The sequence below is a fragment of the Pelmatolapia mariae genome, linkage group LG3_W (assembly GCF_036321145.2).
Source record: "Pelmatolapia mariae isolate MD_Pm_ZW linkage group LG3_W, Pm_UMD_F_2, whole genome shotgun sequence".
Lineage (NCBI taxonomy): Eukaryota > Metazoa > Chordata > Actinopteri > Cichliformes > Cichlidae > Pelmatolapia > Pelmatolapia mariae.
Genome location: NC_086229.1, coordinates 22,020,206 through 22,046,315, shown reverse-complemented (window position 1 = coordinate 22,046,315; position 26,110 = coordinate 22,020,206). Strand labels below are relative to the sequence as shown.

General features: G+C 39.8%; 1 protein-coding gene across 3 annotated transcripts in view; it reads left to right on the top strand.

Moving 5' to 3' along the window:
* The first annotated feature begins 1,856 nt into the window (after positions 1-1,856).
* LOC134624284 (uncharacterized) overlaps positions 1,857-26,110 on the top strand; it is a 49,259-nt gene continuing 25,005 nt past the window's right edge. For 2 of the 3 annotated variants that reach the window (XM_063469249.1, XM_063469251.1), the window contains exons 1-5: positions 13,903-14,948; positions 15,788-16,138; positions 18,422-18,754; positions 18,842-18,940; positions 21,907-22,233. In XM_063469249.1, coding sequence (XP_063325319.1) covers positions 14,912-14,948; positions 15,788-16,138; positions 18,422-18,754; positions 18,842-18,940; positions 21,907-22,233 — 1,147 coding nt within the window. In that variant the 5' untranslated portion in view covers positions 13,903-14,911. Of the gene's footprint in view, positions 2,014-13,902; positions 14,949-15,787; positions 16,139-18,421; positions 18,755-18,841; positions 18,941-21,906; positions 22,234-26,110 lie in introns of those variants that run through there. The other variant, XM_063469250.1, reaches the window with a different exon arrangement.

Genomic DNA, 26,110 nt, shown 5'->3' with positions numbered 1-26,110 from the left:
AATCCCACGCCTGGACCATCGTTGACCGCCGCCATGATTCTAGCCTACATCACAGCCAATGTTCCCTCTAAGCTGCGCGCGTGCGCAATTGCGCACTGCTGGCATGGTCTCTGCGCAGAAAAAAATCTGCGTTGCGCACAAAAAAAATCTAACCTGAATTGAAATTAAAGTAAATATGTTAACAATTCTGTTTTGCAATGTTAGTCAGTAGGTGACTGGCTGCTCCCGTATGGGATTAGAACGATGCCACCTTATCCCATAGTCCAGCCACTGATGCGATTCACATTCCACTGTTGAAGGGAGGGTATCACATCCGGTCCCACTTCCTGCTGATATGGATCAGCCACAGCAGGATCAACAGGAAGACAGTTTCTTGGAATTTTTGCAGGGCTGCAGTTTTTTTTTAAAGGTTGTAGATGTGCATCATGAGTTAAACTATTATCAGCACAGTGAAGTTAACGGAAGTTAAAATGATCTTGTCCACTGAGTTTACGGCTTCTTTAGTTGGATGATTACAAATTCACTGATCTGATGTAAATAAAAGGAAACAGCAAAGACTCTAAATGACAGAAGCTAAACTAACAGCATGTGTTACAGAGAGAGAGAGCTCCTCTGTCATCTCTGGATTTACAGTTTTGAAATTCCAGCTACAGTTCAGTGAACACCGTTCATAATAAAATGTATTGTAGTTTTTTATTCTAGCCTAATGTTTTATAACACTGTTCAATATTTCAGATGTTCTTTTATTTTATTATCATCTAATAGTTTCTTATAGTATCATTTCTTACTACATCTTAGTATGTTAATCAACTTTTTTTTAATATCTTTTATAAACATTTTCAGCTTCTTCAGTTTTCTGTCTTAAGACATTTCTGTTTAGTGCATGTTTCTTTTTGCATGCATTTATTATGTATGGACAATCCATATATTTATGTTTTCTAATACATTGCTTTATTGGGCAGTTTGTGTTATATCATAATGTAAATATTCTAAGGAATTCATCATACACACTGACATCTTGTTTCTGATATATTTCACACAGTTTTGTTTTATTTAATCGTTTTAAAAGCATTTATTGTTTCCTCTGTTCTTACTCATCTCTGATCTTTATTTCTGTCCAAATTATTAATCTTGTAATTACCTTCACAGACTGTAAAAACTGGAAGATGGTCACTGATGTCACTACTGAGAAGTCCACTTAGTGCCTTATTTATAAACATGTGTCTATGAGAGCTGCAGGATGTGATGTGGCTCTGCTACTTTTAGAGATCAGGTTCACACAGTATGTTGCTTTAATACCTGAAGATTAGGTTTCAACTGTTATACATTCAACACATCATCAATCACTGTTTAGTTTCATTCATATTTTACAGTTGGTCATACAAGTACTTTGAATTTTTCCCAGTTTCTAATGGTACAGTACTTTTTTTGGCTATCAGAGTTGTTTAAAAGTCTTTAGGTATGAGGGGTGTTTTTTAGTTTTTAAGAATAAATTTACCTACAATCCAAAATACATACATGTATTTATTAGAATTAAATATAAAGATTGTCATTATTCAATTTTCTTTTTCCTTTTTCTTTCTATTTTTTGTTTACTTTTACAAAAGTAAAAGAAGTAACAAACAAAGTTATGTCTTTGGATAATGACAAGTGAGTCAAACAGTGCTGCACATCCTCGCTGCAGGTGTGAAGAAGGAAACCTCAAATACAAAACGATGTAAATGTATGAAAATGTTTTGACAAAGCTTAAAATCCTACTGTCAGTTGTGTAGACGCTACATGTTGTTTCTCCTCTGAGTTTAATTGTGAAAGTCATTTGCTGTAAAAAAAAAAAAAAGAAAAGAAAAGAAAAAAAAGAATATTTTATTTTGAAGGATCAACAGGAAATTATCAGTGTTCCTCTGTCTAACTTAAGAGGACCAAACCTTTAGTGCAGCAGCAGCTGCGTGTTGTTGTTATCGGGACTTTAACTGGAGATGAAGATGTTGCTGCCACTCCTGCTCCTCGTCCTCGGTAAGAGCGCTCTTTGAATGCAAACACAACGACACAGCTGTTTGTGCTTTTAGACAACATAAAGTCTGTAACATGAGTTTACTGGATGTAAACTGACTGTACTTGACTTTATTCCTTCTAACCCCCTCTGGGACTTCATGCGATCGTGGCTCAAGAGTTGGGAGTTCGCCTTGTCATCGGAAGGTTGCTCCATTCATTGGCATTGTCATTGGCAGCTCCATTGATCCGACTCCTCTGATGGCTGATCAATCAGTTTGATCTGTATGTTTGGTTAAGAGTGACGTTACTGTGGAGAGTGTTGATCAATCGGATGCTAAAGAAGAGTATCAGGTTTACAGCTGATCTGCATGCTGGAAGTATTTGGAAGAAAAACCTGGCTGTTTGTTTGTGAATGTTTAAAAACAAATAGAATTATTCCACTGTTTCATTGATTACTTATTGGTTCCGGTGGTTGATAGTCCTATTACTGGGATTCAACTTCTGAGACCCTCAATTAGAGAAGTGCAAGAAAATGGATGGATGGTTTTTCAACATTAAACAGACGTTATGGAGATGCTGCTCTTTGCTTCTGGTGTTGAACTTCCACCTGGATGAGACTTGGGAACTCCAGCAGTGGTGGGATGGGAAATTTTAAGGCTGTGTTCAGCTGATGTTTGAGAAACAAAAGCTTCATATTTTGATATTTTATCTCCATGTAATCAGTCAGCAAGTTGTATTTTATTATAGAGCAGACAGAGAACTGTTTGTTGTGTTAGTTCAGTTTTCCAGAAGAATTTATCTATTCTCACTTAAATTCACTGACGCTTGTCTAAGAGCAAAACATGAGACAGAGTCCAGACTGATTCATTGATTTTATAAATGGAGGCCTCTGTGATCATTTACACTGAAACCCTCTTAACTAAAACATTTACAGAAATTGTTGTCAGTGAATTTGTTCTTAAACTTGGAGATACTTCAGAATCAGTCATCTTCCTTTGCTGCTGCCACCTCTCACATCAGCTGTGGGTTTATAAAGACTGAATATTTCTCAATGTTTCTCTCCCCACACGTCCTCCCTTTGGAACAATAGAGCAGTAACGCTGAATAGAAACTGGTTTGATGGTGATGCATTGTTTGTAACTGATTCACTGAACTCTGAAGCTAATCTGTCAGATTAGCTGAATCTGTTTTTAGTAAAATATAAAATAAGTTGTACAGAACAAGAATGCAGGCAGGTGTCTTATGCCACTGACAGGCACTAAGGCAGTTAATCTGTAACAGCACCTTATATTCAGATGTGAAACTGTTGCCAAATTAAAAAAAATTACATGAAAAGGCTTTTTCTAAATGTGTTTCGCCAATTTCTCCAAAAATTAAGGAAATGCATGTAAAGTTGATTTATTATATTTACCCAGTTTTAAAGCGCTTTGGGGTCCTTAGGGACTAGTAAAAGTGCTATACAAATACAGGCCATTTACCATGCAGGGCGGTCACAGGGTTACAGTTGAGTTCATATCTGTTTAAGATGAACTATCTGTGTGTTCCAGACGTCTCTGTTTCTTGGGGTGGCTGTAGCTCAGGTGGCAGAGCAGGTCAGCCACTAATCAGAAGGTCGGTGGTTCGATCCCATGCTTCCTCCTGGCTGCATGCCAAATATCCTTGGGCAAGATACTAACCCCATGTTTGCCTACTGGTGGTGGTCAGAGGGCCCGGTGGCGCCAGTGTCCAGCAGCCTCGCCTCTGTCAGTGCGCCCCAGGGCAGCTGTGGCTACAATGTAGCTTGCCATTGCCAGTGTGTGAATGGGTGAATGACTGAATGTAGTGTAAAGCGCTTTGGGGTCCTTAGGGACTGAGTAAAGCGCTATACAAATGCAGGCCATTTACCATTTTACTGATAGAACCACAAACCTGCCAGAGTGTCATGACGTTTGACAAGATTAATGACTATGGCAAAAAGAGAAGAAGAAAAAAAAACAAAAACTGTCCAATGATACAGATGAAAATTGGTTGTGTCGCCAGTTGTGTGTAACATTGTCAGTGGTGACACTTTTATGTGTTGTAACACTGAGATGTCTATTTGCTAATAAACTGTTGTGTGTGTGTGTGTGTGTGTGTACACTTGTTTTCGTGACATCTGAGGACAATTTTATGATAACACACTCACAAAATGAGGACGCTCGGAAAAATGAGGACATATTTGAGGTCCTCATTTTTCCGAGCCTTCTAAAGTGTTCTAGAGGCCCCCAACATGCTCCCAAACCAAAAATCTCGAATGTCCTGAAATATCACAATTTTATGAAAAAGTGTGTTTAAGTGTGTTTAGCGTTTTTGCTCACTTTCAGTTCCGCCGCCTACTGGCCAGTTTTGGAACAAAACACACTTAACACACTTTCAGTGATGTCACTCTGCGAGTCCTCATTTTGTAGGTGTGTCAGACACAATAACACATTTGACCCAGGCTATACCCTTCTTGGGGCTTAAGCAAGGGTAACAACAGTTAAATCAGGCAAATCTTGACAAAAATGAAGGTCTTTAGATTCAGTTATCAGTGCCTGCACATCTTGGGGTTTTTTTTGTTGTTGACAAAATGTCTCAAAATATAAAGTCTCAACATTTGTGTAATTATATTACTATTATTTAATGAGTCTTACTTCTCAAGATCAATGCACAAATTGTCTGACCTTCACTAAGCAGAATGATGTGTGTGCAGATTTTGACCCTTGAAGAGTTTATATTAATCTGCATTAATATAATTGCATCTGCAATCTGCAGTTGAACTTAGAGATTCCTGCCGCTGTCATGTGATTCAGTATGATCATCAGGCTCAGTCTCGACTCTGTGAAATCCAAGATGGCAGCAGCATGTCTCCTTGTTGAATGTCTGCTTTGAATTTTGGGGTATTTTTTTTTCTTCTACTATCTTAAATGGATTTTAGTTTTTTTTCTAACAAGCTTTTTAAGAGTATTTTAAACTATTCTGTAAATTCTTGGAAAATGTTTTTTTGGGGACCTCTGCTACTACCAGAAGTTGTCTGCACCACACCAGGGCCTGTGCTGCTAGCATAAACCAACTGAGCCTCAACCAGGGCCTGTGCTGTTTTCTGAGGCCATCTCACTGCACCAGGGCCTAGCTGGACCCACAGGCACCACACCAGGGCCTGTACTGCTGTGTAATCAATTATTGTAAATGTTATCAGGAAATGATCAGACAGCAGAGGGTTTTCAGGAAACACTGTTAAATGTTCAGTTTCTATGCCATATGTTAAAACAAGATCTAGAGTGTAATTAAAGTGGTGGGTGGGTTCTTTTACATTTTGAGAGAAGCCAATTGAGTCTAATAACAGATTAAATGCCATGTTGACGCTGTCATCTACATGGATGTTAAAAATCACCCACAATAATTATTTTATCAGAGCTGAGCACTAAATCAGATAAAAAGTCTGAGAAATCAGAGAGAAACTCTGTGTAAGGCCCAGGTGGACGATAGATGATAACAAGTAAGACTGGTTTCTGAGTTTTACAGCTGGGGTGGACAAGGCTAAGCATCAGGCTTTCAAATGAATTAAAAGTCGGTCTTGGTCTTTCGTTAATTAATAGACTGGTGTGAAAAATTGCTGCCACACCGCCCCCTCGGCCTGTGCTTCGAGGTTTCTGGTAGTTAGAATGACTCGGGGGTGTTGATTCATTTAAACTAACATAATCATCTGGCTGCAACCAGATTTCTGTAAGGCAGAGTAAATCGATTTGTTGATCAATTATTAAGTCATGTACTAACAGAGACTTGGAGGAGAGAGACCTAATATTTAATAATCCACATTTCACTGTTTTACTCTTTGGTTCAGATGTGGATACTGTATTGTTCTTTCTTTGTGATTTTTTTTATGTTTAAAAACCAGCAATAAACAATTTAGTTTGTTTTTTGTCTTTTTGGGAGCTGACACAGTCTCAATGGAGATGGGGTTTTTTTTTGGGGGGGGGGGGGGGGGGGGTAGCAGGAGGAGAGAAGCTGCAGAGAGGCGTGTAAGACTGCAACTCTGCTTCCTGGTCCCAACTCTGGATAGTCATATTTTGGGGGGGGGTTTCATAAATTTGTCCATATTTCTAGAAATGAGAGCTGCTCCATCCGAAGCGGGATGGATGCCGTCTCTCCTAACAAGACCAGGTTTCCTCCAGAAGGTTTGCCAATTATCTATGAAGCCCACATCGTTTCTGGGACACCACTCAGACAGCCAGCAATTTAAGGAGAAATGCGGCTAAACATGCCACTCCTGGTCTGATTGGGGAGGGGACCAGAGAAAACTACAGAGTCCGACATTGTTTTGGCAAAGTTACACACCGATTCAATATTGATTTTAGTGACCTCCGATTGGCGTAACCGGGTGTCATTACTGCCGATGTGAATTATGATTTTACTGAATTTACGTTTACCCTTATGTGGTGGCACGAATGAGGAATAACCGGGGATGGTAACTAAGATGTTGACAACGCCACCTGGGGGAGGGAGTTACACCCCAGGAAAGATATCTCTAGCCAATGTAAGTGTTACACTGGCAACCAAAGCCCACAGACTCATTATTAACGGCAAAGGTGAGGCAGGTGAATTTTACAAATCAAGGTTTATTAAGAAGAACTACTAAAAACATAGAATTATAAAATCAAAAAGGCACCTAAGGTAGCAGGGTTGAGACGGCAAAATAGTTAATTAAAACGACCATACTCCCTACCACGATGCTACCCTAAAAACAATCACAACATGATAAAAGAGCAACTAAACAAAATGGTGGAGACCGGCCACTTGAGGAGGCAACCTACAGGGAGGAGTGCCCAAGGGTGCCACCAATTACTCACCCGTGTGATTTCACTGCAGACCTCACTCACACTAAACTCTAAATGGTGCAATCTACCTATGCCCGGTGTGTACACTCGCATGCATCGGGGAGGGGATTCCACCTCACGTGCCTAGCCCCTCAACAAGCGGCCACACCTCTACTAAAGCAATAAAAGAAAGCATAAAACGTTAAACAGATTAGTAAAAGATCTACATAAAACAAATACACCCCAAATTACTGTTCGTTATAAAAGCATTGCGTAACAAACAAAACAGCATATGACAAGACAGCAGCAGTATAGTGCAAGCCTGCAACAAAAGAGGGAAACAGTTGTCAAAGTCCACCCTACTATGCCACGTTATGATGAACACAAGAGTCCCACTTACCACTCTCTAAAGGGCAATACTAAACTGAGTAACTTTCCTGGAGAGATCTGCAGCGCTTAACTGCCTAATGCTCGCAGCCACCTTGGATGGACAAGACTGCCAACTGACTCCTTCTGGTAGTGAAGCGCAGCTGTTTCTTATAAGCCTGCTAATTGTCAACTGGGAAGGTGTGGATGTTAGTGGTGCGTTTGTGGACATCATGTAAAATCCTACCCCAGAATCTACTTCACTACACTTAGCCAGCAGTTTTAAATTTCCTTCAATGTCGCCTGCTCTGGCCCCTGGAAGACAATTGACTATGGTTGCCGGTGTCTCTAGCTTCACATGTCTGAGAACAGAATCACCAATTACCAGAGTTTGACCCCCGACGGGTGTGTCGCCGAGTGGGGAAAAACGGTTAGACACATGTATGAATTTGAGGAATGGTCCCAAAATGCAGACACAAAGGAACGTGAAAGAAAATTTTAATATTAACAGAAAGCAAGCTGTTTATTAAGGCTGGTAAAATAGGCAGAACCAGCTTCCAGTTTGGATTCGGGAGACAGACACTATCTCTACTTTTAAGATTAGGCTTCAAACTTTCCTTTTTGCTAAAGCATATAGTTAGGGCTGGACCAGGTGACCCTGGATCCTCCCTTAGTTGTGCTGCAGTGGACGTAGGCTGCTGGGGGATTCCCATGATGCACTGAGTTTTTTCCTTTCCAGTCACCTTTCTCACTCACTATGTGTTAATAGACCTCTCTGCACTGAATCATACTTGTTATTAATCCACAGCATGTCTTTATCCTGTCTTCCGTCTCTCACCCCAACTGGTCACGGCAGATGGCCCCGCCCCTCCCTGAGCCTGGTTCTGCTGGAGGTTTCTTCCTGTTAAAAGGGAGTTTTTCCTTCCCACTGTCGCCAAAGTGCTTGCTCATAGGTGGTCGTATGATTGTTGGGTTTTTCCTCTGTATCTATTATTGTGCGATCTACTGTACAATATAAAGCGCCTTGAGGCGATTGTTTTTGTGATTTGGTGCTATATAAATAAAATTGAATTTAATTGAATTAAAAGATTACAAAACAAAAGGCAGAAGTGAAGCTAAACAATAACCTAACCTGGGGACAAACCATGAAACCTGACATGGATACAAACATACCTGGAACATGGAAACGTGGCACCAAAGACAACAGATGACCTGACACTGAACAAATGAGGACAGGACTTACAGTGGCTTGCAAAAGTATTCGGCCCCCTTGAACTTTTCCACATTTTGTCACATTACTGCCACAAACATGAATCAATTTTATTGGAATTCCACATGAAAGACCAATACAAAGTGGTGTACACGTGAGAAGTGGAACGAAAATCATACATGATTCCAAACATTTTTTACAAATAAATAACTGAAAAGTGGGGTGTGCGTAATTATTCAGCCCCCTGAGTCAATACTTTGTAGAACCACCTTTTGCTGCAATTGGATTCCATTATAATTGATTCATGTTTGTGGCAGTAATGTGACAAAATGTGGAAAAGGGGGACAAATACTTTTGCAAGCCATTGTAAGTACACAGAAAGATAATGAGGGGATGAGGAACAGCTGGGACAAATCAGACCTAACAAGACAAGGGGAAACAAAACTAGACTCACTGCATATAGGACAAGGACTTTCACAATAAAACAGACATCACAAGGGTAATCTAATAAACAAATGAGCTTAGCTAACCTAAAGAACTTATAAATAAACATCAACATCCAAACAAACTAAAACTTAAAATGTTGGGTCAACAGACCCAGGAAAGTGACAGTAAAATCATTTATTATACACATTATACTTATTTTCTTAAATTGCTTATCTATTATCTGTATTTTCACCTGAGGGTCTAGGGGTGCTGCTCTTCTTTTCATGACAAATTAGGACATGTTTATGATAACACACTGACAATATCAGGCCAATTTTGGCATTACTCCATCAGTGAACAGCATGCCCATGCTAACTTAAACTAGACCAGCAAGCTAACCACATGTGTATTAAGTGTTACTTAAGAATAGGAACCAAACAAATTAACGGAACGAAATTAACTGTAACAGCAGTTTGCAAAACATTGTGACAGTTCTCAAGTGTTCCTACCTCAAATACAGCGAGTGTTGCTGTGTTTTTGTTGTTAAATGGACGAGGAGAGCCCGTGGCTGGTGAGAGGATGCGGCATTTCGTCTGTGGAGCATAGAACGACGTCTGTGATTGGTCAACAAGTGGGTAAAGCTGCATCTGATTGTTCGAAAGCCTCAACCAAAGAGCTGCTGGTCACGGCAAGATACAAACTCGCCGGAGCTCTGATTGAACGGCACATCCGGGACCTTCAGCACTCAGCAGAGATTTATCTTGAGGTATGTATTTACCTTTGATATCCATGACTCGACGCACATTTAGCAAGGTAAAGTTGTATGTTTAACAAGCTAATTAATGCTAGTTAAACGGAATTAAAACAATACACAATCGATTTGAACAAACTGTGTGATGAATGATGATAAATGCTAAAAATTTACTTAAGATTTATCTTCAACAATAGATATTAGAAGTTAAATTGAACTGTTTTTAAATTCCCACCGGAGTTAAAGGGACCTGCGGCCTTGCATGTGCTCTGCATCTTCAACTGCACAGACAGTTAGTCTAAGCTCTTTTTAAGTGTAGCTAACTGCAACACACATTTTTTTTTTCAACACAAGATATGTTTGGGGGGATTTAAATGTTAATATTAATGTTTTCGTATTTAGCACAAACCAATAGGTCTGGGTCTCTGGCCCAGCGTTTCTGACGTTATTCTAAGGTTTTTGAGTTTCTTATGTTTAGTGGCGGGTTAGTTGAGTTTGGCTTAACGTTATTAACATTGTTTTAAGGAGTTTATGTTAGGGCTGTATATTACAACGTTTGTATTTTCATGCCATGTTTCCTGTTTTATTTTGAAAGAGTCTGTTGTGTTCAGTTCATTAATCTCACTTCCCTGTTGTGTCAATAGAATCATTTGTGCCAGCTACTTCCCTGCTCTCCCTCCATCCTGTCTCAACCTCCAAAAGGAAAGTAGAAGTCCTCATATGGTAGGACCAGTGATTGTAGTGTGTGTTACACTGTCCTCATATTGTTTTAAGCTGTGAAGGACATGAGTGTGTTTCAGTTGCCTTCCTCATGTGGTAGGACCAACAACTCTAGTGTGTGTTACACTGTCCTCATATTGTTGGGTAGCAGAACTGTACAGTGTTAAGTTTCTATAGAATCTGGTATAAGGAAGTCAGATCCTTCTGTAATAATGTTCACTGATACAAATATGATCTGTAGTTAATTATCTAGTCGGGATTTATACTAGAGAATGTTTCTGACGTTATATTGTTGTCTTTTGTTGCAGACACCAAGTGCTGAGGTCCTGTCTCAGCCTCATACAGACCAATTGGTGAGTGACATACCCACTTCATTCTTCCAACAGGTTACACATCATATTTTTGTATTTGGTATCAAGTATATGTGTCAGTTGGGCCTAGTGCATAAATGAAATGCACTTTAATTGTATTAAAACAATCAGTTTGAGGGAAAGTTTCCCAAAATCAACATTAGTATTAGGAGAAAGTAATTGTCTATACCATTTGTTAGTCCAAACTTTCCCTTAAAGCATCAGCTTGATCTTTATTCTGACTACATTTGATATTTTTGTCCTTTTACACATGTTTTTGTCCATTTAACCTCCCGCCGATCAGTTTACATGATTTAATTTCTGGGGAAATAGATGGCTTTACATCAGTGTTGGGTTTAGAGCTTTTATTGACAACAGCAGGAGAAGTTAGAAGTCAGGAACATGAACTCTACATGTGTTCAGTCGTCATGTCCTCATATTGTTTTAAGCTGTGAAGGACATGAGTGTGTTTAAGTAGAAGTCCTCATATGGTAGGACCAGTGATTGTAGTGTGTGTTACACTGTCCTCATATTGTTGGTAGCAGAACTGTACAGTGTTAAGTTTCTATAGAATCTGGTATAAGGAAGTCAGATCCTTCTGTAATAATGTTCACTGATACAAATATGATCTGTAGTTAATTATCTAGTTGGGATTTATACTAGAGAATGTTTCTGACGTTATATTGTTGTCTTTTGTTGCACACACCAAGTGCTGAGGTCCTCATACAGACCAATTGGTGAGTGACATACCCACTTCATTCTTCCAACAGGTTACACATCATATTTTTGTATTTGGTATCAAGTATATGTGTCAGTTGGGCCTAGTGCATAAATGAAATGCACTTTGATTGTATTAAAACAATCAGTTTGAGTCAAAGTTAACCAAAATCAACATTAGCTTTACTTGTTTGTGAAGATCTTAGGAGAAAGAAATTGGCGTACCATTTGTTAGTCCTAACTTCCCCTTTAAAGCATCTTTATTCCTACTACATTTGATGTTTTTGTGTTACATTGTCCTCACATTGTTTTAAGCTGTGAAGGACATGAATGTGTTTTTGTAGCCTTTCTCAATTGGTAGAACCAACAACTCTAGTTTGTGTTACATTGAAACTGAACAGCAGGGATGGCTTTCATGATGATGATAATAATACTCTATCCGATTTCAAACAATCACACTCTAATGAGTATTATTAGTAGATTATGTTCACATGTAAAATATTCATATCAAATGGTAAATGGCCTGTATTTGTATAGCGCTTTACATATCCAGTCATCCACCCATTCACACACACATTCACACACTGGTGATGGCAGCTACATTGTAGCCACAGCCACCCTGGGGCGCACTGACAGAGGCGAGACTGCCGGACACTGGCGCCACCGGGCCCTCTGACCACCACCAGTAGGCAACGGGTGAAGTGTCTTGCCCAAGGACACAACGACCGAGACTGTCGGAGCCGGGGCTCGAACCGGCAACCTTCCGATTACAACTCTTGAGCCACGATCGCCCCTTAATTTAGAATTACACACTGCCCAAACCTGACTTTGCCTACAATGCAGAGAAAAAAGCAAGCAGACCTATTGCATGCATTGATTCTCATATTTCACTGTTACTTTTCAAAGGCTCAAGGACCAAATATTCTGGGGATCCAAGCCACACGCTTTACTCAGCTGCCCTGAACAACATGAAGGGCACCTCTGCCTCAATCACCCTGGACAACAAAAACATTAGCAACACTTCACCAAGAAGGGGCAAAGGCACCCCAATACAAAATGTTTTAGGTGAATATACTTGTGATCAAAGGACACGTTTATTGTTTTCAGACATGACACTATTGAGAGTTTTTATCATAAATCATTTCATCTTATTTGATTCCCAGCAGAACACAGCACTTCAAATGGTTCATTCCAAGCATCCTTAAAGGAGCGATAAGCAATATCTTTTCACTGCTAGGTGTGCTGTTGTGCACTGCCTGTAAACCAAACCAAAGTCTATGGCTGGAGATCAACACAGAGAGAGGGATTGTGACTTCATGCTGTACTCCAGATGTAATTCCACCTCTAGTTCTTCACATAGCCATTTTTAATTCCTTCAACCTAAAGTATGATGAATTGTGCTTATTGCTCCTTTAAAGTGCTCCAGTAGAAAGCAAGGTTTAAGAACATTTTGTATTCACATTATAAACTAGAATATTTTCTATCTTTTCTTGCATTCACATTAAGATATTTTCTTTTGTTTCCATTTATGACAGCTGGGAAGGTGAGAAGCAAGTGGACAAATGATGAAGTAAAGGTTGCTGCTAAGTACCAGGTAAAAAGGAATGTGACTGCTGCTTCCAAGCAGAGCCGGCAGCTTGGAAAGGCAGAGACTGGGTTGCCATAAAGTACTACATCCACAACAGGATCACAGCATTAAAAGAAAGATGCAAGAAAAAAAGAAACAAGCAAGAGAGATACTTTGTTGCTTCCACAGTTATGTCAGTATTGTAGTTTTCTGTATTGCATTGTTCTTACTCATAAATCTGTGGTTTATGCTGGGTGCTTTTTGCAATTAAATGATAAGAAAGGCAGATAATGTTCCACGTTTTTATTCACATGAACATTCACTACAAAATGAATTAATGCATTACAATATTAAGACTTAAAAAGTAGGCTGACCACATTTGACCTATGTCTTTTTTTAAGTCTCTACACAGCTCAGATTTACTGTTTTATTAACACATAAATGTCTGATATTTCTGTCAGAAGTTACCCGACTGGTGAGCATTACTATTGTGCATCCATGCCTGTTATATTGTAATCTCAAAAGGAGCCAAGCTAAAAATACAGAACCTACCCTTACCTGGTCCTTATAAGTCATGCATACTTGAAAATTGTGTGTTTCCATGGGCTTCACAATTCACCTAAACATGAAATATCAGTGTGTGACCTTATGGTACTCATAAGTCACATAAACCTGACAGTGTCCTCACAAGTAGCATTAAATTCAGGTTTGACCACAATTTCACCCTAGCCAAAATCTCAACAGATGGGCGTGTTGCTGGAAGCATGGGTCAAGTTTTGTGTGATTCCCATGCCTCTAGGACCTTCAGAAAGGCACGTTCCCATTTGTCACATTTTTGTCATAGGTCCTGATATTTCACGAAAACACGTATGTGTGTGTGTGTGTGTGTGTGTGTGTGTCTGACTGTCTTGTGTCTCCTCTGCAGGGAGAGTTCAGGTCCAGGATCAAACAGGGGACATCAGGAACAGAAGCAGCTCCATTGATCCGACTCCTCTGATGGCTGATCAATCAGTTTGATCTGTGTGTTCTTTGATTATTGATCAGTGATGTCAGAGTGGAGTCAGTGTGATGTTGTTGTTGTGTGTTTGAGACTTTTAGTGTCCATGAAGGTCTCTGCTGCCGTAGATCCTCTGAACTGTGACAGAGGTCTCACTCTGGAGGAAACTCTCAGCACTTTCCAGCAGCTCCTCCATCATGGAGGACGTTCCCTCACTGTAACAGGTGGAGGAGAGAGGAGAGGAAGCACAGGTGGATCCTCTGAGGAAGAGGAGCGTTCCTACAAACCACATGATCACATGACCAGAGGACAAGCATGTGTGGAAACACATTAAAGTCAGCCTGTAAACTCAGCGGGAGGTTTTCTGCTGTAAATTAAACCGTGTTATATTTTCTTTAGAACAAATCTTAGCACAGGGAGGATCAGATTTGAAAAATTATCACAGTACTGAGACGAAGACATGAGAACAGATGAAGTTAGTTTGGTCTTCCTGGTGCTGACTCTGACTGAGGTGACGAGTGGACGCTAACAGTTTGTGTGTCCCTGATGGAGCTTTCTCATCTTCTCTACATCTCTGCTGGACATAAGAGTCTGAGTCAGCACATCCTCACTGCAGGTGTGAAGAAGGAAACCTCACATACAAAATGAGTACAAAGAGTTGAATTTGATTTGTAAATGTATGAAATGTTTTGAGAAAGCTTAAAAACTGTCAGTTTTGTCAAATTTAAAATGTAATTTCTAAATTAAAGTTTCAAATAAAAGCAGAATATTAATCCCACAGAGCAGCAAACGCATGTTACTAAAAGCAGTGCACGGTCAGCCATGTAGACAGTACATGTTGTTCCTCCTCTGAGTTTAATTGTGAAAGTCGTTTGCTATAAAAATATTTTATTTTGAAGGATCAACAGGAAATGATCAGTGTTTCTCTGTCTATCTTAAGAGGACCAAACCTTTAGTGCAGCAGCAGCTGTGTGTTGTTGTTATCAGGACTTTAACTGGAGATGAAGATGTTGCTGCCACTCCTGCTCCTCGTACTCGGTAAGAGCGCTCTTTGAATGCAAACACAACGACACAGCTGTTTGTGCGTTTAGACAACATAAAGTCTGTAACATGAGTTTACTGAATGTAAACTGACTGTACTTGACTTTATTCCTTCTAACCCCCTCTGGGACTTCATGCAGGGCGCTCACAGGGTTACAGCTGAGTTCATATCTGTTTAAGATGAACTATCTGTGTGTTCCAGACGTCTCTGTTTCTTACTGATAGAACCACAAACCTGCCAGAGTGTAGTGACGTTTGGCAAGATTAACGACTATGGCAAAAAGAGAAGAAGGAAAAAAACTGTCCAATGATACAGATGAAAATTGGTTGTGTCGCCAGTTGTGTGTAACATTGTCAGTGGTGACACTTGCAAAACTGAGATGTTTATTTACTAATAAACTGTTTGTTTTCTCTGTGTGTGTGTTTCTGCCTCATTTGATGTTGTTGAGGTTGGTGAGGTTATGTGTTAAAAACAGAGGGACTGTGGTGCAGTTGTTAGCACTGCTGTCTCATAACAAGAAGGTGTCTGGGCTCAGATCTGCTCGTATCTGTGTTCATTTTTCAACCAACTGTAGATATAAATAAGAGATGTTTCCTCCTTTCACCTCAGTGTTGTTCAGTCATCCATCAGTTTTCTTTAACATCTTTGACGTCCTTTCAGTCAGTGATTGTTGGATAGGAAGAATCCATGTTTGAATACTTTTCATAAAACATGGCTGAGAGTGACGTTACATATTCTGCAACTTTCTGAAACCACTTTATATGGACCCAAGGAAAAAATCCACTGCATACACATAATAAGTGTTTTTGTTGTGTGTGCTTGTGTCTCCTTCCAGTTTCCCAGCATGCCCTGGATGCGGTTGTGGAGGTGTATGAGGGGGAAGTATCTGTCCTGTTGCCTTGCGAGTACTCAGGTTTTATACCTGAGGACAATCCCACAGTGCTGTGGACTCGCAATGATCTCAACCCCAAATCTGTCCACCTACGACGAGAGGAAACAGATGATCTGAAAGGGCAAAACCAGCGTTACAGCGAGCGCACATCAATGAGGCCTGATGCTCTGGACACTTTAGACTTCAGCCTCACTCTGAGAAAACCAACAAAGACTGATAGCGGCAACTACACCTGCTCCATTGGAAATGAAAAGGAGGAACTGAAACTGACAGACATACAGCTGCATGTCAAAGGTACGAAACCAACACATGTGATTACAAAGGTCAGAGGTCAAACTAAAGAGTAAAAGAAAAGATCCTTCTACTACTGAAACCTGATAAAATAGCAGCGATATTTTCTAGATTTAACCACTCTGGAAACATCACAAAATAAACAGCAAAGAAGAAGAAAATAGAATTTTATTGGTACAATTGTTGGTGTATCTACTAAACCTGGATGATTTAATCCAGAAATTCTTACATGTGCAGGAAAACCAGCAGCTCACAGACCTAATAGGGACTGACAATAACAGAAAATGTTCTGTTACGCCTCTGTCAGTGCGCCCCAGGGTGGCTGTGGGTACAATGTAGCTTGCCATCACCAGTGTGTGAATGGGTGGATGACTGGTTGTGTAAAGCGCTTTGGGGTCCTTAGGGACTAGTAAAGCACTATACAAATACAGGCCATTTACCATTTACTTATGTGTGATTACTAACAGTAGTACTGTGAAGACCTGGCACAGTTTTGGGTCACAGTCTATCCTGATATTTTTCATGCAGAATAGAGATTTTAAACACTTGATTATTCATATTATATATATTATTATTATTATTATTATTATTATTAATTTATTTATTTATTTTTTACTGGCAGCAGAGTCAGAGGTCAGTAACACAGATGCTCAGATCTCAGAGCAGCTCAATTCTATGATTAAAATCAGTGTGACTGCAGCTTCTTTAGTTACAGAACATCTGGAAAATACTCTCAGCTCTTGATTTGTTCTACATTTTGTTATGTAACAGCCTTATTCCAAATTGGAAGAAATCATTTTTTCACCTCCAAATCCTAAAACATTGGCTTAAAATTTGTCCAGGTGTATTTAAAAAAAACAAAGCTAAAATCCACAGATGTACAGAAGTACTCACAGCCTTTTCTGTGACACTAAAACTTGAGCTCAGTTGAACCTTGTTCCCTAATAATCTGTCAGATGTTTCTTGATTGGAGTCCACCTGTGGTAGATTCAGTTGATTGGACATGATTTGGATAGGCAGACACCTGTCTGTATACGGTCCCATGGTTGACAGTACAGGTCAGAACACAAATCAAGCCTTGAAGTCGAAGGAATTGTCTGCAGACCTCTGAGATAGTATGTATTGAATCGAGTTTGCCAAAAAGCCCCTGAAGGAAAATCAGATCATGAGAAAGAAAATTCTCTGGTCTGATGAAACCAATATTAAACTCTTTGGCCTGAATACCAAGTGTCATGTCTGGAAAAAACAGGCAACAGTGGTGGTGGCAGCATCATGCTGTGGTATTTTTCAGTGGAAGGAACTAAAAGATTTCTTGAATGCACCAATGTACAGAGACCTCCTTGATTACAACCTCCTCCAGAGTGCTCTGGACCTTGGACTGGTTGAAGGTTTATCTTCCAACATGAAAATGATCCTAAACATAGAGCCAAAATAAAAAGGGAGCGCTTCGGGACCACATTGTCTTTGGTCTTTGTTCTTGAGTGGTCCAGCCAGAACCCAGACAAGAGACAATCAAACATCTCTGGAGAGATCAGATAATGCCTTTGCACTGACGCTCCCCATCCAGCCTGATGGTGCTTGAGAGGGTCTGCAAAGAAGAAAAAAGAAAATGCCTAAAAATAGGTGCCAGTCTTGCAACATCATCCTGAGAAAAGCTGAAGGCTGTAATTGCTGCCAGAGTTGCTTCAACAAAGCACTGAGCAAAGTCTGTGATTACATGTTATTCTCATTTTTTATTTTTAATACATTTCCAATTACTTAAAGCAGTAGCCTGTCATTGCGGGGTATTGTTCAATTCAATTCAATTTTATTTATATAGCACCAAATCGCAACAACAGTCGCCTCAAGGCGCTTTATATTGTACAGTAGACCCTACAGTAATACATACAGAGAAAAACCCAACAATCATATGACCCCCTATGAGCAAGCACTTTGGCGACAGTGGGAAGGAAAAACTCCCTTTTAACAGGAAGAAACCTCCGGCAGAACCAGGCTCAGGGAGGGGAGGGGCCATCTGCTGCGACCGGTTGGGGTGAGAAAAGAAAAACAGGATGAAAGACATGCTGTGGAAGAGAGACAGAGATTAATAACAGATATGATTCGATGCAGAGAGGTCTATTAACACACAGTGAGTAAGAAAGCTGGGAATCCCCAGGTATTGTGTGTGTAGAAATGTGAGGTGAAAACGAATCTAATCCATGCTGGAAGAACAAAATGTGGAACAATTAAAGCACTGGGGATACTTTCTAGATGCAATTTTTATATTTTGCTTTACTGTCCTCTCAGACCAAGAACTTAAGGAGGAGGTCGTTGAAGGATCAGAGTCTGTCATCCTGCCATGCAAAACAAAACCTGACCTGCCTGAGGGCACCAGAGTGAATTGGACGAGATTTGACAGAGGAATCATGATAGTCCATGGATATTCAAATGGAAGTGACCAACTTAAGAACCAGGACGACCTTTACTGTGGTCGCACAAAGATGAACAAAGACCTGCTAAGAACTGGAGACCTCAGTCTGACCCTGAAATACCCCACAGAGAGAGACAGTGGAGGATACATCTGCACCATCTACAGGGACAAAGACATCCTGAGACAGAAAGTAGTGCTGCAGGTCAAAGGTCAGAGATGTACATAAAGACCAGGATACAGTTCAGTGTATTGAAGTCAGAGTTCAAAGGACATGTTGTGTTTGTATTTTTCCACAGAACGGATTCCACCCTGGGTCACAGCTCTCCTGGTTCTCCTGGTTCTTCTTGGGGTTTCTGGAGGTCTTTTATTTCATTTCCGGCACTATTTCATGTCAGGTGAGTGTCTCCTACTACACTACCCATAATGCCGATGGTTAGCAGGTGTCCTCTGGTGGCTCCTTGACTGCGGCTCACACAAACTTGTTCCAGAAGCTGAAAGAGTTGAGAGTTACAAACAGCTGATACAGAGAGCTGAAGAGAAACTTCCAGGTTTGTTCCAGAAGTCAGAAAACCTCCTTCAGACTCAGTCATTGATCAGTGAAACAGCTCCACAACATGACTTTACTAAACAGTGTGTGTGCTTCACTGCATTGATCTGACACAGAGGCTGCACGTAAATACCTCACTGAGATTAAAGTCTCTGTTCCAAGAGTGACCAGCAGAGGGCAGTAGAAGTTACAACAAATACAATGCATGACAAGTAAAGAAGCAAATACAATATTCCACACGGACAAGTGAACACAAACATGAATCATGAATTCATGAATCTTATAAAATAACAGGTCATTATAAAACCAACAATAACAAAATTCACACTGATCAAATTGAGCCATTCTCTCACTTCTTTAAAATGGAATTTAAACTCCCTCTGTTTTTCCAGAGGCAACAGAGGACAGAGGCAACTTATTCAAAAGCCTATTCCCCCAATTCTGTTCTGACACTAAGAACACATGTATGCACACAAAAAGAAGGAACAAACCCAAGCAGAGATTTATAGATAAAAAAATCAACCAATGGGAAAGTCTGCAGATATACAGAGTTGGCCATTTAGCAGCAGCATACAGAGAACAGTGACATGACTTCCACAGCCAGTAATAAAACATAAAACACAATAATGGACAGTATCCAACCTCTTTATTCAGTCCAGTCCTTTAACTCTTTAATTATTGACCAGGTGCATTCATAAACGCAGATCACTATAATCTGCTAAAGGTAAAAAGTTACAGAGATGAAGTGTTTACTCATTCGGAGAAGAAACAAGATTTATGCCTCAAAGAAAACTTTGTATAAATTTCAACTCATCCAGCAGCCTTTCAATGTGAGCTTTAAATGACAAATTATGATCTTGTCATGGTCTGCATCTGGGTCACTGACCCACGACCATGACAGATCTATAATGATACCTAGATATTTATAAGATGTGACTATTTTTTATTTTCAATCCCTTGACTGGTTTTGTTCTTAGGAAGTGTAGATAACAAGTCTTTGCCACTTGAGAATAACTTGAGCTTGAATTATCTGAATTTAACACCAACTTAATTTGAGTCAAATGGGACTGAACAACATCAGAGGCAGACTGTAGAAATTCAAGTGTTTGCACTTCATCTGAATAAAAATGTAATGCAGCATTTTTATCTATGTACATAGAAGAGCAGTGGTCCTAATATGGAGCCCTGGGGAAAACCTTTGGACACACTGTGTTCTATCTGACAAATAATTTGATAACCAACTCACAGCATTTACAGCTACACCAATAGTGTTTAGTCTGTTTACTAAAATGGCAGGACAACTGTGTCAAAAGGCTTCGACAAGCCAAGACAAAGAGCAGCTCAGTATTTTTTTCAGTCCATTGCATCCTGACTGATGTGAAAGAATTAAATATTTGTCCAAATTCTTTGAGTTGTTCACTAATAAGCTTTTTGTAAACTTAAACACAGTATTTAGATATGGGCCTGTAGTTATTAACATCATCTCTTTTCACCAAAGAAAGAACATTGGTAGATAAAACTAAAAATACAAGTTAGGTATTTAATTAAATGCTGTAATGCCTTTGAGATGCACGCTTTACATGCTATCTTAGTACTCTCATTCTGTGATGAACTGGTGTACACTAGTTTGTGGTAAATCTGTCTTAATATTTTTTTTTTATTGTGACTATAAAATCTGCAGCCAGTTTAATAAAATAAGGATCAGGTTGATTTGGTCCTGCAGATTCATTGGGACCCAACAGATTTAAGGTCCTGTGGACCTCCAGGACATTCAGAAAAGCTGAAGGCTTGAAGCAGAGACTGAGTTTGAGTTGTTACAGAGAGCCTCCTGTTGATTAAGCTGTTTGAGATCTGATATAAACATTCAAATAAAGACCATGAAGAAACAAAATGTATAAAGCACTTAAAATATTAAATTTTTCAGTAAAGTACCTCAGTCTTTTAAAACAAATTCTGGTATCTTGGTGGTTATATCCCTGTAATAAGATGTTATTATTTTCCAGAATTGTTTAGGATCTTTAAGATGTTTAATGTTTTTTCAGAGTTGGACTCTAATTTGGCCTTTTTTATTTTAGAAGGTTTAATGATTTCTGCAGAACTCTAAGGACAAAATTAAGCATTATTTCTGTAGTTTACTCTAAATTTAATGATGGAGGCATGTTTATTTATAATTCTTATCAAAACATCATTAAAATATTTTTATTCCAGCTCTACATCAGTAATGAGGTGGATTCTGTTCCAGTTGTCGTCCCAGAAATCATGAAAGAAAGTTTGCTCACAGAAATTCTTAAAATCTCTTAAAAACTATTTGAGGTCTTAATTTTGGGAGCTTTAATTGTTTGACTGCAGCGATCACACAGTGGTGACTGACATCATTTGAAAAACACTAATATGCACGTGTTGGTTATAGTTATATACAGGTCCAGGATCAATGTGATGAATTTAGAAGCAGTAAATTTGAGGTCATCCAGGCCTTTGTGTCTTTAAAACATGCCTGTAACTGATTTAACAGGTATTAATCATAGAAATCAAATGTGTATCATTTGCATGACAATCATACAAATCTATGAATAGTTTTTGTTTCTGAAGAAAACTCCTCATTTACATGAACAAACTGGAATCTATCAGATATGATTCAAACCACTGCAGTGAATTTCCTTTAACTCTGGTGTGTTCTAGTGTTTGTATTAAAATGTTGTGGTCTACACTGAGGTTTAACAGGACAAGCACAGAAATAAGTCCTCTGTAACAGGTCATAACGAGACCATTAGTAACCTTCACTACAGCTCATGTTGTGCTTTGTTGTCCTCTCAGTCTCCTGGGTGGAGGTGGATTCAGGGGTGGAGTCTGTCCAGCTGATCTGCAAAACCACAGTTTGTCTGCCTAAAGATGCTAAAGTGGAGTGGAAGGACAGAAACGACAGGAAGGTCCACGTGTATGAGAACGGCTCTGACCAGCCTGAAGAACAGGACGATAAATACAAGAACCGAACAAAGATGAAGAGAAACTTACTGGAACCTGGAGACCTCAGTCTGAACCTGAAATACCCCACAGATGGAGACAACTCCACCAACACCTGCACCGTCTACAGCAGGGAGGGAAACATCCTGATGAAGAAACAAGTGAAGCTGAAAGTCAGAGGTCAGTGCTGTAAACACAGGTCAAAGGTCAGACTCATGATGGAGGTTCAGTCTCAGTGGGCTCCATCCAATAATGTCCTCATCTATAATCAGTCATATCTGAGTCACAATAACTAGAAGATGATTTCTAGCAGAACTGTGAAAATCTCCACATCCTTTCTCCATGTTATCATCAGGGGCGGATCTAGAGAAACTTTCTTAGGGGGGCATGAGGGTGGCAAGGAAATCAAGTGGGGTGGCAAAATCAAAGTCCTCTTTTTTTCAAACACATATGCAGGTGGTTACATATGGTTAAAATGCAGTAAGAATACATGTTTTTCATATAAATATAGTCGATAACTTAATTATTTTCTGTAGCCCATATAATTAAACAGTTTAGTTACATAAAACATGCAAATTTTGATTTTATGTACCGTATTTTCACGACCATAAGGCGCACATAAAAGTCTTAGATTTTCTTCAAAAAGTGCGGCGCGCCCTGTGTGTGTTGTAAGGAGGACGTAGTAGAGAACACCATGAGAACGCTAAAGGGGGAAGTGTGGGCGTTGATTGTATATACGATCGCACATACCTGTATAAAAGAACAGGTATGTGCGTTATGCAGAACATCGTTGTTTTAACAACCCTGAAAATGGCAAAGAGACATGCTTATGAAGCACAGTTTAAACTGAAGGCCATCAGCTAGGCGGAGGAACATGGAAATCGAGCAGCCGCGAGAGAATTTAAGATTAATGAATCGATGGTTCGCAAGTAAAGGAAGCTGGAAAACGAGCTCCGACAGGTCAAGAAGACGCAGCTGAGTTTCTGCGGACATAAGGTGAGGTGGCCCGAGTTGGAGGAAAGACTCGAGCAGTGGATCATCGAGCAAAGAACTAGTGGGAGAAGCGTTTCGACGGTCACCATTCGACTAAAAGCAGTAACGCTAGCAGAAGAAATGAAAATTTAACATTTCCAAGGAGGTCCGTCTTGGTGCTTTCGTTTCAAGAAACGGTGCCATTTTTCCATCCGGACCAGGACTACGGTAGCGCAGCAACTTCCAGCGGATTATAATGAAAAGCTGGCCATCTTCCGCTCCTACTGCAGCAAACACATCGGCGACAAAAACACCCAGCCCAGCCACATCACTAACATGGACGAGGTGCCGCTCACTTTCGACATCCCGGTGAGTCACACTGTGGAGAAGAAGGCGAGCGGCGTGGGAGCGATGGATGACCGATGGAGACCACAGTTTCACTAAGAGTGGAAGGCAGCACCGGGAGAGTTACGCCACAATTTGCGAATGGATTGTAGATGCTTGGGCTAACATGTCTGCTGGCACTGTTGTTCGAGCTTTCGCAAAAGCCGGCATCATTTCCGAGGAGCCGCACGGCACGGAAAGTGACTCTGACAGTGAAGAAAGTGAACCTGGAATGTTTGATGGAGATTTAGCGCAGCTGTTCAATTCAGAAACAGAGGATGAGGACTTCGATGAGTTTGATTGATGATGATTACCGGTAATAAAAATGTGAGTACCAAACTCAGTTTTGCTCCCGCTTTATTTTTAAATACGCATACTTGTATGCTTGTGTGTGTTGTTGTTGTAAGGCAGACATAGCAGAGGACACCATGAGAACGTTAAAGGGGGAAGTGTGGGCATAGATTGTATATAAAACCCGCGCCCTATAATCAGGTGCGCCTTATGTGTGTGTTAAATACAGTAATGGCACACATAACTGAGACTGCGCCTTTTAGTACGGTGCGTCTTATGGTCGTGAAAATACGGTATTATGTAGCCTAAATTAAAGAAAATGTCAGAAATCTGGAGGCATGAACAAAAATTTCATTTTTTCATGATTTGTTGGGTTAATCCTCTGAGGTGCAAAATATAAATCGTCATTTTTGACTCGTTTTGAATTTACATTTGTATTTCACCTTCAAATTGTTTCCTTTTATTTTTTTTTCCCTTTCCTTCCTTGGTGTCATTCTTTTCAGCACAACCTCACATGTCTGAATTTAGTTGTTTTTTTTTTTCTCATTGACATACTAACAGTTGTGTTAATACGTCAATGTATGACGTATTAACACAACTGATCCAAAATCACACAAAAAATCCTAGTAGTAGTTTTTTTTTTTTTTAATGTAAAAACCACAGAGGTGTTGAGTAAATTCTTTTTATAACTTTGAAAATAAAAATTTGGTACAACCATTTAAAAAATGTTACTATAACTAAAACGAGAGAACAATCAGGTGTCACAATAAGATGCCCTACAAATTATTTGTGCCAGTAAAAAAAAACAAACAAAAAAACTGTCCGCCACAAGACGAAGGAGACACCACAGGGATAAACCTGCAGGCCTGACAGCAGGAGGTTGTGTTGTTTTCACCTGGAGACAGAGTTTACATTGCTTTCTGCCTTTATGACAGTCATTAGTGCCCTCACTGACACACAAAACAAAAACTACACAACACAACACACTAAGTATACAGTCCACACTAAAATTCACAAATTTCCACAATTTCAAAACTGTCTCTCTCTCTCGCTCTGTCTCGCTGCCGTCGCTCCCCCTTTTTCTATACAACCAAATCCCAGGTGTTGACTTAAAAAAATTTAAAAAAGGTCGACATGGCACATTTTTTCACCAAAAGGTGCTTTTTTTTTTGTCTTTCTTTACTGTTTTTGTGCTGTCTTTAGAAAAAAGAAAAACGTGACGATAGTAGTTAGAAATCATGGCTTATATATACAGTGGAACCCCGACTTACAAAGTTAATTTGTTCCCGAGGATCTTTCGTAAGTCGAAAATTTTCGTAAGTTGAAACACCCATTGCGCGTTTTGAGTGAGGCGATGCTGAATGATAGGCTATAGGCTAATTGCTAACTAGGACAACAATACGTCGTTCAAGTGGAACAGCAAAGCGCAAGTATGGAAGCCAAGGGGTTGTCATTAACATAGGATATCTTACATAGGCGTACACGTGAACAAAGGGTACTCTGTGTGTGTGTGTGTGTGTGTGTGTGTGTGTGTGTGGTCAAGATGTGACCCCATAAATGACTTCCCAAAATCTGCTGGCCTGGAAGTCCAGCAGTTCATCTAAACAAAAGGCACTTAGACTAAAACAGATATACTTGTGTTTGCTATGCCATAAAACAATAAAAGAAGGTATCACAAGACATCTCTTGTGACCCCAGGATGTGAGTGTGTATGCCAGAACACTCTGGAAGGCACCCAGAGTCTTTACAGACTGCTAAGGATCAAAGCTCTATCAATATGCAATTGACTATAAAACTCTAAGCATATATGAGTAAATATTTCTAAGCATAAATGACAATCAACCATATAAACCTGACAGCTGGCCTGTCATCAAAATTTAAAAACTGGTGTATACTTTGAAGTCCGAACTTTCAAGACGCGCTGAAAGACTCATCCTGACTGCAGCTTGTTGCTGTGTCAGCTTAGATCAGTCATGTGAGTTGGAGGTGCAGCATGTCCGTGGACCACAGAGGATTAATAACACTCACATTCCTTCCATTTCCAGAGTGTAACAACCAACCACCTGTGTGAAATTTGAAATTCCCATGGTGTTGTTCAAAATGTGCTCTGGCACAATCACAAGCATCGCTTGCTACTGAAAACGAGAAAAAAGCCGGTCCTGCTATGGGCTAAACCATTTGTAAATTGTGTGGGGGGGGTGTAACACTATGAAATATATTCAGCTGTTTGAAGTTTCAGAGCTCTGCAGCTAACAGAGACTTTCAGTTTGCTGTAGTGATGCGCGAATCATGAACGAATCGTTCAATACTTGAGAATCACTTTACTGACTCATGAATCATGATTCACAAGCCCAACTGACTCACTGACTCATCCCTGTTGCTGTTAGCAGCAATATATATAGCTTATAAT